Here is a 15,000-nt window from a genome sequence, read left to right as displayed (position 1 = left end):
TGGGTATCGTTTTTTATTTAAGTTTTTTTGTATTTTTTATTAAATCAACATAAAAAACACAAGATACACTTACAATTAGTGCACCAACCCAAAAAACCTCCCTCCCCCATTTACACTCATTCACACAAAAGGGTTGTTTCTTTCTGTTATTAATATTCTGGTTCCTACATTATATATCAATATATATCAATACAGTCTGCAAGGGATACAGTCCGTAAGCACACATGATTGTGCGTGCTGCTGGTCCACTAATAGTACTAACCTTTAACAGTTGATTTTACTAATTTTCATTAATTACTAGTTTCTATGTAACTGTTTTTATATTTTTTTACTTTCTTTTTTATTCAAGAAAATGTTTTAAATGTATTTATCTCATTTTCTTTTCTTAATTTTTTTTAAAAAAAAGGACCTTATTTTCACCATACCTGGTTGTCCAAATTAGGCATAATAATGTGTTGATTCCACGACTGTATATATCGGTATCTGTTGATATCGGTATCGGTAATTAAGAGTTGGACAATATCAGAATATCGGATATTGGCAAAAAAGCCATTATCGGACATCCCTAATATTGAGTAAAACATGCTTTAAACTAGAATATCAACTGTTGCAAAGCTGTGTCATCAACACTCACAAGTATAAAACTACTTTCTTAAAGTACCGTATTTTTCGGACTATAAGTCGCAGTTTTTTTCATAGTTTGGCCGGGGGTGCGACTTATACTCAGGGGCGACTTATGTGTGAAATTATTAACACATTACCGTAAAATGTCAAATAATATTATTTAGCTCATTCACGTAAGAGACTAGACGTATAAGATTTCATGGGATTTAGCGATTAGGAGTGACAGATTGTTTGGTAAACGTATAGCATGTTCTATATGTTATAGTTATTTGAATGACTCTTACCATAATATGTTACGTTAACATACCAGGCACGTTCTCAGTTGGTTATTTATGCCTCATATAACGTACATTTATTTAGCCTGTTGTTCACTATTCTTCATTTATTTTAAATTGCCTTTCAAATGTCTATTCTTGGTGTTGGGTTTTATCAAATACATTTCCCCAAAAAATGCGACTTATATATGTTTTTTTCCTTCTTTATTATGCATTTTTGGCCGGTGCGACTTATATGCCGGAGCAACTTATAGTCCGAAAAATACGGTAATAATTTCTTACTTCAAGCATGAACAAAAAAATCATGATGCCGAGCGCATATCATTATGTCAAGATAATGGCACCAGCATTTACTTAATTTAAGAATATTTTTCAACATATTGAGCAAAAAGGTCTCCTTTTCTATTTTTTTCTACCAAGAAAAGTGCACTTGTTATTAGTGAGAATATACTTATTTTAAGGTATTTTTGGGTTCATTGAGGTTAGCTAATTTGACTTGTTTTGGAAAGTCTTGACAAGCCGAATTTTCTTGTTCTATTAGCAGATAATTTTGCTTAGTTCAAATAAAATACCCCTAATTTTTGTTTTGTTTTTTCTTGTTTTTGAACACTGACTTTTTGCAGTGTAGGTCAAGCAATGTGTGCAGTAGTGTTGTCCTGATACCAATAGTTCATTATTTAGATACTTTTCGGTACTTTTCGATACTTTTCTATATAAAGGGGACCACAAAAAAATTGCATTATTGGCTTTATTTTAACAAACAATCTTAGGGTACATTAAACATATGTTTCTTATTGCAAGTTTGTCCTTAAATAAAATAGTGAACATACTAAACAAGGGCATCACGGTGGCAGAGGGGTTAGTGCGTCTGCCTCACAATACGAAGGTCTGAGTAGTCTTGCGTTCAATCCCGGGCTCGGGATCTTTCTGTGTGGAATTTGCATGTTCTCCCTGTGACTGCGTGGGTTCCCACCGGGTACTCCGGCTTCCTCCCACTTCCAAAGACATGCACCTGGGGATAGGTTGATTGGCAACACTAAATTGGCCCTAGTGTGTGAATGTGAGTGTGAATGTTGTCTGTCTATCTGTGTCGGCCCTGCGATGAGGTGGCGACTTGTCCAGGGTGTACCCCGCCTTCCGCCCGATTGTAGCTGAGATAGGCTCCAGCGCCCCCCGCGACCCCGAAGGGAATAAGCGGTAGAAAATGGATGGATGGATGGACTAGACAACTTGTCTTTTATTAGTAAGTAAGCAAACAAAAGCTCCTAATTTAGTCTGCTGACATATGCAGTAACATATTGTGTCATTTATCATTCTATTATTTTGTCAAAATGATTAAGGACAAGTGGTAGAAAATGAATTATTAGTCTACTTGTTCATTCACTGTTAATATCTGCTTACTTTCTCTTTAAACATGTTCTATCTACACTTCTGTTAAAATGTAATAATCACTTATTCTTCTGTTGTTTGGATGCTTTACATTAGTTTTGGATGATACCACAAATTTGGGTATCAATCCGATACCAAGTAGTTACAGGATCATACATTGGTCATATTCAAAGTCCTCATGTGTCCAGGGACATATTTCCTGAGTTTATAAACATAATATACATTTTTTTAGAACGATAGAAGATGTAGTGATGCCAAATATAGTACCGAATATGATTCATTAGTATCGCGGTACTATACTAATACTGGTATACCGTACAACCCTAGTGTGTAGTGGCCAGGAGGAAACAGGGGGAAAAAGTGACCTGCACATTAAAAGCCAACATGTTCAAAATGCACACTCTAAATGTCTCCTTCTTTTTTAATGATAGAGGAAAGTGGAGAAAATGTGCCGTCTCTCACTCTTGCTGTTCTGAATGAAAGAGTAATTGCTGGCTTTAAAGTCAGAGTGGGATATCTACAGTGCACCATTGAGCCAAACAAAAGCTCTCAAGGCCAACCTTGACACTCTAAGCCGGGGGTCGGCAACCCGCTCTCTGGAGCTTTTGCAAAAATGTATGAAAATGGAAAAAAATTAGGGACAAAATATCTTTTTTGTTTTAATATGGTTTCTGTAGGAGGACAAACATGACACAAACCTTCCTAATTCTTATAAATCTCACTGTTTATATTAAACATGCTTCAGTGATTACAGACTATTTGGCTAGCGCCGTTTTGTCCTACTAATTTTGGCGGTCCTTGAACTCACCGTAGTTTGTTTACATGTATAACTTTCTCCGACTTTCTAAGACGTGTTTTATGTCACCTCTTTTTTGTCTCATTTTGTCCACCAAACATTTTATACTGTGCGTTAATGCACAAAGGTGCGCTTTGTTGATGTTATTGACTTGTGTGGAGTGCTAATCAGGCATATTTGGTCATTGCATGACTGCAAGCTAACATGCTATTTAGGCTAGCATCATTATGCCTCGTTTGTAGGTATATTTGAGCTCATTTAATTTCCTTTAAGTCCTATTAATTCAATTTATATTTGCATGTCTCATGACACATTATCTGCATATAATATTGGCTGCATTTCAGATAGTTGTTTGTGTGCCATGTTGTTCCAGACCACAGCAAACGTTACACAGCTTGCAAAGATTGTAATAAATCCACTAGAAGAAGACAGCCTGCCGTTTCCTTTAACTTGGACACATACATATATACCTTTGGTAATTCTAAGCCAGTCATTTCCTGGAGTTATCTCACCCTCTGAGAAGCCTCCAATTTACATTTCCAAAATGTGTAGAATAAATATTACATTCCAACATTTCTGTCAACAAAGATTTGTGTCAGCCTGTGACACATAGTCATTTTGATAGCAGGCTATTATAACTAATATAGGCACTTACATTATGTGTTGTCTTCATTATAAAACTTATATAAGACTTTTAAAGTTATTTTGATAGTAGACTAATATAACTAATATAGACACTTACATCATGTGTTGTCTTCATTATAAAACTCATATAAGACTTTTAAGTAATTTTGATAGTAGGCTAAAATAACTAATATAGACACTTACATAATGTGTTGTCTTCATTATAACACTTATATAAGACTTTTAAAGTCATTTTGATAGTAGGCTAATATAACTAATATAGACACTTACATCATGTGTTGTCTTCATTATAACACTTATATACGACTTTTAAAGTCATTTTGATAGTAGGCTAATATAACTAATATAGACACTTCCATAATGTGTTGTCTTCATTATAAAACTTATATAAGACTTTTAAAATCATTTTGATAGTAGGCTAATATAGCTAATATAGACACTTACATAATGTGTTGTCTTCATTATAACACTTATATAAGACTTTTAATGTCATTTTGATAGTAGGCTAACATAACTAATATAGACACTTACATCATGTGCTGTCTTCATTATAACACTTATATAAGACTTTTAAAGTAATTTTGATAGTAGGCTAAAATAACTAATATAGACCCTTACATAATGTCTTGTCTTCATTATGAAACGTATATAAGACTTTTAAAGTCATTTTGATAGTAGGCTAATATAACTAATATAGACACTTACATAATGTGTTGTTTTCATTATAACACTTATAAAAGGCTTTTAATTTTTTGCGGCTCCAGACAGATTTTTTTTTGTTGTATTTTTGGTCTAATATATGGCTCCTTCAACATTTTGGGTTGCCGACACCTGCTCTCGGTTGTAGCTTGTCAGTTCTTTTAAATCTTAACTAAGTCATTGAGTGGGAAACAACATCAGGGAAGGACTGAGGCTATAACACATTCCAATGAAAGCACTAGAAGCTGCAACTTCCATGCACAAGATCACGTCGCACTCACACTGCATGGTGAAAGCCTCCCCGGGTACGGAGATGTAGTTCGTTCCTTGTGTAGGGAAGCGGTAATGTGGCAAGTTGTAGTTATGTGGCAATTTCATCAGGGAGTAATCTGTGGGATGAAAAGGGAAAGGCAGTAATCCACTTTCTCATTGTTGGATCAATAATGCAGCTTGGACAAGTAGTGGCAAACATAATACAACAGTACCTCGGTGTTCCTATGCCTCACTTTTTCTACGATTTGGTTTTTGGTTTTGGCCACAATTTCGTGTAACCCACCTAGTGTTGTCCCGATACCAATATTTTGGTACCGGTACTTTACTAAATAAAATAGGACCACAAAAAATTGCATTATTGGCTTTATTTTAACAAAAAAATCTTACGGTACATTAAACATATGTTTCTTATTGCAAGTTTGTCCTTAAATAAAATAGTGAACATACAAGACAACTTGTCTTTTATTAGTAAGTAAACAAACAAAGGCTCCTAATTTAGCTGCTGACATATGCAATAACATATTGTGTCATTTATCATTCTATTATTTTGTCAACATTATGAGGGACAAGCTGTAAAAATGGATTATTCATCTACTTGTTTATTTACTGTTTCTCTTTTAACATGTTCTATCCACCACAAATTTGGGTATCAATCCGATACCAAGTCGTTACAGGGTCATAAATTGGTCATATTCAAAGTCCTCATGTGTCCAGGGACATATTTCCTGAGATTATAAACATAATATAAATTAAACAAAAAAACGAAAGAAGATTTTGCGATGCTAAAAAATATGGATGTACCACATTTTTCGGAGTATAAGTCGCCCCGGAGTATAAGTCGCACCGGCCGAAAATGCATAATAAAGAAGGAAAAAAACAAATATTAGTCGCACTGGAGTATAAATCTCATTTTTTGGGAACATTTATTTGATAAAATAAACCCGTAAAGACAATGGGCATATGCACAAACACCCCCCCCCCCCCCCCCCCCCCCCTCTGTTGCGAGTTGTTGTGATTATATGTAACATATTTATGTGTGCTATGGCAAATGAAGTTTTTTCCCTTGGACTCAGTCTGGACCCCCTCCTGAGGGTCCACCCTTTGACTGATATTTTTTACTCTTCTCCCCTTTCCCGATATCACCTTTTTCCCACCTTTTTTAAGGAGCGCCGTAAGTGGCTGATCCGTTGGCGGTTTGTTCTTGTCTCCCTGTAACGTATGTCTGCTCTTAGTGGGACTGTGCCGAAAATGTAATTTCAGTTCGTATACAGTATGTCTTGTACATGTTAAAGAATGGACAATAATAAAGCATCCTGATCCTGAGAAACACTTTTGAATAAGAAATAACTCATAGCAAAATATGAACGTGGCGAACAATGGCTTTACCCTCCCCTCCTGCCTGTCCACTCATTGCCATCTTTGCCAATAATTATTGCCCTATAACAGGGGTAGGGAACCTATGGCTCTAGAACCAGATGTGGCTCTTTTGATGACCGCATCTGGCTCTCAGATAAATCTTAGCTGACATTGCTTAACACGATAAGTCATGAATAATTCTGCTAGTAATCAGTGTTAAAAAATAACGTTCAAAATATAAAACATTCTCATGCATTTTAATTAGAGATGTCCAATAATATCGGACTGCCGATATTATCGGCCGATAAATGCTTTAAAATGCGATGTCGGAAATTATCGGTATCGGTTTCAAAAAGTAAAATGTATGACTTTTTAAAACGCCGCTGTACGGAGTGGTACACGGACGTAGGGAGAAGTACAGCGCACCAATAAATCTTAAAGGCCTTGCCTTTACGTGCCGGCCCAGTCACATAATATCTACGCCTTTTCACACACACAAGTGAATGCAATGCATACTTGGTCAACAGCCATACAAGTCACACTGAGGGTGGCCGTATAAACAACTTTAACACTGTTACAAATATGCGCCACACTGTGAACCCACACCAAACGAGAATGACAAACACATTTCGGGAGAACATCCGCACCATAACACAACATAAACACAACAGAACAAATACCCAGAAACCCTTGCAGCACTAACTCTTCTGGGACGCTACAATATACACCCCCTGCTACCCCCTACCCCCCACACCTAAACCCCGCCCACCTCAACCTCCTCATGCTCTCTCAGGGAGAGCATGTCCCAAATTCCTAGCTGCTGTTTTGAGGCATGTTAAAAAAAAAAAAGCACTTTGTGACTTCAATAATAAATATGGCAGTGCCATGTTGGCATTTTTTTTCCATAACTTGAGTCAATTTATTTTGGAAAACCTTGTTACATTGTTTAATGCATCCAGCGGGGCATCACAACAAATTTAGGCATAATAATGTGTTAATTCCACGACTGTATATATCGGTATCGGTTGATATCGGAATCGGTAATTAAGAGTTGGACAATATCGGAATATCGGATATCGGCAAAAAAGCCATTATCGGACATCTCTAATTTTCAATCCATCCATCCGTTTTCTACCGCACCTGTTCAAGAAGTCGCATTAATGGTAAGAAGTATTTTATTTATTATTGGTTAGCTTCAGAATAACAATGTTATTAAAAAGAATAAGAGATTTATCATACTCTAAAAATGTTGGTCTTACTTAAAAATGCACACATTTAGTTGTATTCAGTGTTAAAAAATATTATATGGCTCTCACGGAAATACATTTGAAAATATTTGGCTTTCATGGCTCTCTCAGCCAAAAAGGATCCCGACCCCTGCTCTATAACATGTGTTTTGTGCTTATATTTTTGGGTGTTTGGAATTGATTAATTTACTTTTTTTTTTCCTAAAGGAAACATTTTGTAGGTTTTTGTCTGGCCTTTGGAACAGATTACTAACAAAAACCGAGGTACCACTGTATTATGCGAACGATTAAAAGACAAACATTGAAAAGCTATTGAAAAGCTTGATGTCTTAACCACGTTACCCCAACAATACAAACAGTGTGAGTCACCTTTTTGGGAAGCTAACACTGCACTGACCTGCAACAAATGATGTCCCTCCCAGGGAGATGAGAGAGTTTGGGCTGGGCTCCAAGTTAGCCACCATGAGGTCCATTACTCGGTCCACGGTTTCGATCAAACCGCTGACCACGGGGCCGGACTGCTGCGTCAACAAAGTTGATGACATAAACTTGCATCACTTTACAAGCACTCCTCGTGCTGTTTTTCCATTGCTTCATGTCACTGCATGGCACAGTTTCATATTTTACGTATTTTATGTGGCGTATCGTTATTAAGAGTGATGTGTACAAACCCTACAAATGGCAATGACGTGAGAATAATCTAGCATATTGCAACATTGAACTACAATTGAGCGTGCTCAAGATTGATTGTGTTTTCTTTGTAATTGAGTTCACAAAACATACATTTAGACCAGTGGTTCTTAACCTTGTTGGAGGTACCGAACCCCACCAGTTTCATATGCGCATTCACCGAACCCGAACCGTAATCATAAAATGATGTTATTATATTAAAGAAATACTAATAAAGATATATTTTACAAACAAAGTTACAGGAATGTACACATGATCCCATGTTTACATCTCATTGTGCAACATGTGAATGTTTTAGTGGGAACTAAATGTGATATCTGAAAGCGATACATATTATTTCCAAAGCAGGACCCCCACTCAGACATATAATACTAGTACACAGCTCATGAAAAACAATATGTTATAGTCATTGTAAGTGGACCAAAACACTTATATTAGAAAATAATCTCATGGAAATGAATGCTGTCATTTGATTACAATAATAAAACATTGAACTTGTTATTTAGTCAGGTTTGGGACAGGTGAGCTGCAGGTCTGACGTCGCTCACATGTGCTCCACTAAATGCTCAAGGAGTTTTTGCGTTTGCTCACACATGGAAAATTAGAGGGAACATTGTTTGGGGGTATCCATAATACGCCGACAGGGAGAAGTTTTTATTTACACAATGAGTCAGGCGTGTCTTGACCTCCGCGTCGGAGGCTCTGCCGAACCCCTGAGGCCGACTCACCGAACCCCTAGGGTTCGATCGTACCCAGGTTAAAAACCACTGATTTAGACAATAGCCCAAAATGTGGTCTAATATGGTTCGGAAAAGACATTGTGTGTTGGTATATTCTTTTTGAACAAAGTAGAGCCTCGGGCCATTTGTTTATTGGCTCTTGGCACATTCCTAGACACAATATCAAAAATAAACTAGAAGAGGCAATTCCTGAAGGGATTGCGTGTGAATGCCCCAATGCTGAAGTTGAACTGAAATACTGACAGAATGTAGTATGAATGCAAGAATAGTTTGACTGTTGGAATGGTTTGAATGTTTAAGAGCTGACGCTGAACTGAAATGCTAATGGAATGTAGGATGGATGTAGAAATGGTTTAAATGTTGAAATCGTGTAAACCCTGAAATGGTTTGAATGTTGGAATGGTCTGAATGTTAAAGAGTTACCATGAATTGATTTACGTGGACCCCGACTTAAACAAGTTGAAAAACTTATTTGGGTGTTACCATTTAGTGGTCAATTGTACGGAATATGTACATTACTGTACAATCTACTATTAAAAGTTTCAATCAATCAATCAATCAATCAATCAATCAATCAATCAATCAATCAATCAATCAATCAATCAATCAAAGTTTGAATTTCCAGAGAAACCGGATTTGGTTTGGAACTTGGGAAAGTGTTAGTTTGAATGTCCAGGATGAGAAGAATGTGTTGATGTTGGAATGGTTTGAATAAGTTGAAAAATGTGGGAATTGTGCAACTTGGAATAATGTCCCATTCATTTCAATGGGAACTTCCTAGAAATTTGGGAATTTTGGGAAATGTTTTAAAATGGTTAGGAGCATGAATGTCCTGATTGAGCTGAATTGGTTGGTGTTGGAATTGTTTAAATCGGTCTAGAGCTTTGAAGAATGTCCCATTGATTTCAATAGGAATTTCCCCAAAATTTAGGAATTGCGGGAAAAGCTGAATTTTTTTGGAAAATGGTAAAAAACTTGAATGGTCTGAATGAGTTGAAATGGTTGGTGTTGACATTTTTCAAATCGGTCGAGATATGTTGAAGTAGTAACATGTTGAATTGATTAGGAGCATGAATGTCCTGAATGAGCTGAATTTGTTGGTGTTGGAATTGTTTAAATCGGTCAAGAACTTTGAAGAATGTCCCATTGATTTCAATGGGAATTTCCCCAACATTTGAGAATTTCGGGAAAATCTGGATTTTTTTAGAAAATGGTAAAAAACTTGAATGGTCTGACTGAGTTGAAATGGTTGATCTTGAAATGTTACAAATCGGTCGAGATATGTTAAAGTAGTAACATGTTGAATTGAGAAATGGTATTACGGAATTCCTGGAATTCCGGGAATTTCTCCAGTTCAAAAAACAACTTCGTTTTTTGGTCCTAATTAAGAGGAATGTTTGGATGGGGGAAAGTGGGTTGAAAAATGTGGGAGAAGTAGTCGCCAGAAAAAAGGGTGGAAAGTTGGAAAAATTATAGTTTGAAATTCCAGAATGGGGGAATGTGTTGATGTTGGAATGGTTTGAATAAGTTGAAAAATGTGGTAGTTGTACAACTTGGAATAATGTCCCATTCATTTCAATGGGAACTTCCTGGAAATTTGGGAATTTTGGAAAATGATTAGGAGAATGAATGTCCTGAATGAGCTGAATTGGTTGGTGTTGGAATTGTTTAAATCTGTCAAGAGCTTTGAAGAATGTCCTATTGATTTCAATGGGAATTTCCAAACAATTTGGAAATTTCGGGAAAAGCGCAAATTTTTGGGAAAATGGTAAAAAACTTGAATGGTCTGAGTCTTGAAATTTTTTAAATCGGTCGAGATATGTTGAAGTAGTAACATGTTGAATTGAGAAATGGTATTACGGATTTCCTGGAATTTCGGGAAAACCAGGAATTTTTCCAGTTCAAAAAACAACTTTGTTTTTTGTCCTAATTAGGAGGAATGTTTGGATGGAGGAACAGTTGAAGTGGATTGAAAAATGTGGGAGAAGTAGTCGCCAGAAAAAAGGGTGGAAATAGGGCTTTGGAAAACCAGGAATTCTGGAAAATCCTGGAATTTTTTGGAAGTTGAAAAAATGATAGTTTGAATTCCCAGAATTGTGGAATGTGTTGAAGGTGAATGGTTTGAATAGGTTGAAAAATTTGGAAATGGTGAAAGTTTGAAAAATGGCCAATTCATTTTGAATGGGAAAAATGTCCCGGGAAAAACGGAATTCTGGGAAATCTGGGAATTTTTGGAATTTGTCGAGGGAAAACCCGTGATTCCCGAATAGGCTGAACATTTTGAAGTTGGAACGGTTTGAATCGGGTGAAAAATGTGGAAGGTAGAGCGCGCCAAAATCTGGAGAAGAATTATAATAATAAGTTGAATACATAGATGAATTTTGGTGTAGAAAACCATATGTGTGAATGCTTTGGAGCATTCACACAAAAATACATACTTTTCTCAAACATAAAGTGGAAATCTTAGGAGAAAAACATCATAATGTTAAGAGAAAACAGTTGTTGTCTTACCAGAGAAAAAGTATTAATTTTATGAGAATAAAGCTGTATTTTTATGAGGGGAAAAACATTTCGGAAGAATAAAGTTGAACAATTAAAGAAATAGACATAACATTTTTGGAGTCATATTAACTTGAGAAACAAACAAAAACAAAGTTTAAGTTTAAGTTAAAGTTGAAGTATTATGGGATTAATGAAGTTACCGTATTTTTCGGACTATAAGTCGCAGTTTTTTTCATAGTTTGGCCGGGGGTGCGACTTATACTCAGGAGGGACTTATGTGTGAAACTATTAACACATTAGCGTAAAATATCAAATAATATTATTTAGCTCATTCACGTAAGAGACTAGACGTATAAGATTTCATGGGATTTAGCGATTAGGAGTGACAGATTGTTTGGTAAACGTATAGCATGTTCTATATATTATAGTTATTTGAATGACTCTTACCATAATATGTTACGTTAACATACCAGGCACGTTCTCAGTTGGTTATTTATGCCTCATATAACGTACACTTATTCAGCTTGTTGTTCACTATTCTTTATTTATTTTAAATTGCCTTTCAAAAGTCTATTCTTGGTGTTGGGTTTTATCAAATAAATGTCCCCAAAAAATGCGACTTTTACTCCAGTGCGACTTATATATGTTTTTTTCCTTCTTTATTATGCATTTTCGGCCGGTGCGATTTATACTCCGGAGCGACTTATACCCTGAAAAATACGGTATTCAGAGAAAAAAATATGTGAAGAAAGTTTAAATATTTATTTATTCTGTGATTGTGTGCTACCGAACATGCTCCTCTGCTCATAAACCAGCAATGACCTAACGTGACTTCCACGCGGGCGCGGGACCGGTACATTTCAGAGACGATATAGTACCGAAAATGATTAATTAGTCTCGCGGTACTATATTAATACCGGTATACCGTACAACCCTAGTGTGAACAATTTCAACAAACCAAAAATAGAAACTTACACGACTGACAGTATTGCAGTAAATCACACATTGTCCGCTTTCTTTAAATTTGCACAGAAGACACTAATTTCCACAGAACTATATCAATGCGCAGTGTCTCATGCAGCACTTTAAGTGTAGTTACCCATTGTATATTTTACTCCTGTTTGTTTTACGTTGGGTGATTGGCTGATTGATTGATTGAAACTTTTATTAGTAGATTGCACAGTACAGTACATATTCCGTACAATTGACCACTAAATGGTAACACCCGAATACGTTTTTCAACTTCTTTTAAGTCGGGGTCCACGTAAATCAATTCCTGATACGAATATATACTATCAGCACAATACAGTCATCACACAAGTTATTCATCAGAGTATATACATTGAATTATTTACATTATTTACAATCCGGGGGGTGGGATGTGGAGGTGGGCGCGGGGGTGTGGCGGAGGAGGGGGGTTGTGGCGGGGGGCTTAGGTTTGGTTGATATCAGCACTTCAGTCATCAACAATTGCATCATCAGAGAAATGGACATTGAAAGTTCAGAAAGCCTATATAAATTTGATTATTTACAATCCGGGGAGGTGGGATGTGGTGGGGGGAGGATGTTAGTGAAGGGTTGAAGTTGCCTGGAGGTGTTCTTTTAGTGCGGGTGTACCTCTTGCTTGGTATACTTGCTCGCCCCGGTATAAACTATTTGCTTGCCTAACAGAATCGCTATTGCGCCATGCAGTGGGCACATTTAGAACAGCAGTTTCTTTTAATTTAAAAATGCAGCTCAATTTTCACACTTAGCAAACTCATCTCGCGGGCCGGATTGAACTTGTCCGCGGGCCTGATCCGGCCCACGGCCCGCATGTTTGACACCCCCTGCACTAAAGCGTGAACGTTTCTCAGACAGTGTGACCACGGTAAGGGGATTTACTGAGCACTGCATCTTTTCCAATCTCCTATGTGAACATCTGTTTCAGTTAGTAGAAACTAAAACAAGCAGTTTATTTTGAAGGCTCAATGTTCTTAAAACCGCACACTTTTTTTTCTGGCAGTATTGTTTTTGGATACGGAACCACGTTTGAGCCAGGACTTATAGAACAGGACACCTCACATGTGACATTTTTAAACAAGCGCTATTCATCTCGATTTATAGGTAAAAATGTTATGATCTGCTAAATGGATTCATATGCATCTGTTTTGTTATGTGATGTCATGTTTGAACAGTGTGAACTAATTTACCTCTGGTAACCCAGGAGAAGACAGCACTTCTTCCACATTTTTGAGAAACGCCTGGGTGGAATGAAAAATCGACATCAAGGAACCGTTGCATCATTTGCTCAAGGCTTCACAATTGTGTGTGTGTGTGTGCGGGTGTTGTTGAGACCTGTGTGAGGTTGCTGGCTGTGTTGTGAGGAATGGTCCTGTTGGGTAGAGCCTTGAGAAAGCATAATACTGGCATGGACTCTGAATCCTGGGAGCTTTGGCCCTCCTCGTGCACACTGCTGACAACAGGAGGACTCATTTCAGTGGCTCTCTGAGGAAACAACAGGCATCAAATTTACAATCACAAGGTTGTTACTAAGGAGTTCTAATACACACAGAATATACTGTATATATATAAGGCAGGGGTCGGCAAACCAATGTGCTGAAGGAGCCATATTGGACCGGAAATACAAAAATGTAATCGGTCTGGAGCCTTATATAAGTGTTATAATGAAAGCAACACATGATGTTAGTGTCTATATTAGCTATATTAGCCTACTATCAAAATGATTGTGTCGCAGGCTGACGCAAATCTTCGTTAACAGAAATGTTGAAATGTAATATTTATTCTACACATTTTTACAACAGTGGAAAATATTAGTAAAACTTCTCAGAGGGTAAGATAACTCCTGGAAATGGCCAAAGGTATAGATGTGTGTGTCCATGTTAAAGGAAACGGCTTTTTCTAATAGAGTTATTACAATATTTGCAAGCTGGGTAATGCAGCCAATATTACATACAGATAATGTGTCATGAGACATGCAAATATAAATTAAATACACAGAGGACATAAGTAAAATACATTAAATATACCTACAAACGAGGCATAATGATGCAATATGTACATACAGCTAGCCTAAATAGCATATTAGCATCGATTAGCTTGCAGTGACCAAATTTGCCTGATTAGCACTCCAACAAGTCAATAACATCAACAAAGCTCACCTTTCTGTATTCACGCACAGTATAACACATTTGGGGGACAAAATGAGACAAAGAAGGAGTGGCATAAAACTCGTCTTTCTGCGGCAGCGCCGGAGAAAGTTATACATGTAAACAAACTGTTGAGTCACAGTCCACACAATGGTGAGTTCACTGGCCGCTGAAATTAGTAGGACAAAACGGCGCTCGCCAAATACTGTCATCAGTGAAGCATAACATATTAAACAGTGGGCTTTCTAACTATTAGGAAGGTTTGTGTCATGTTTGTCCTCCTACAGAAACCATATTACAACAAAAAACATATTTTGTACCCCATTTCCATACATTTTCGAAAAAGCTCTATGGAGCCACCAGGGCGCCGCTAAATAGCCGCATGTGGCTCTAGAGCCGCGGTTTGCTGACCCCCGCTTTATGCGTAGTTACTGCCAGTGCACCTGTTTTTTCTCGGTTAATCAAGTCTATTTAGGTTTCACCTGTTCACCTGGGGCATGACAAGCTATGTGCTAACTGTGACTGTACTGTGCTTCAATCCAGTCTAATTTTTATGTAAAATAACTCAAATTTTTATATAGCTAGGACGGGCCCCTACCAACCACACTCGCGAAA

General features: G+C 37.1%; 1 protein-coding gene across 3 annotated transcripts in view; it reads right to left on the bottom strand.

Moving 5' to 3' along the window:
• The window catches only part of LOC133652572 (adhesion G-protein coupled receptor D1-like), a 103,016-nt gene that overhangs the window by 63,306 nt on the left and 24,710 nt on the right, over positions 1–15,000 (bottom strand). For 2 of the 3 annotated variants that reach the window (XM_062051462.1, XM_062051464.1), the window contains exons 8-11: positions 13,574–13,723; positions 13,429–13,479; positions 7,702–7,825; positions 4,710–4,817 (exon numbers count right to left, since the gene is read on the bottom strand). In XM_062051462.1, coding sequence (XP_061907446.1) covers positions 4,710–4,817; positions 7,702–7,825; positions 13,429–13,479; positions 13,574–13,723 — 433 coding nt within the window. The remainder of the gene's footprint in view (positions 1–4,709; positions 4,818–7,701; positions 7,826–13,428; positions 13,480–13,573; positions 13,724–15,000) is intronic. The other variant, XM_062051463.1, reaches the window with a different exon arrangement.

Source organism: Entelurus aequoreus, linkage group LG06, assembly GCF_033978785.1.
Source record: "Entelurus aequoreus isolate RoL-2023_Sb linkage group LG06, RoL_Eaeq_v1.1, whole genome shotgun sequence".
Classification (NCBI taxonomy): Eukaryota; Metazoa; Chordata; class Actinopteri; order Syngnathiformes; family Syngnathidae; genus Entelurus; species Entelurus aequoreus.
The sequence above is the reverse complement of the archived record's forward strand: the minus strand, read 5'-3'. Positions and strand labels throughout refer to the sequence as shown.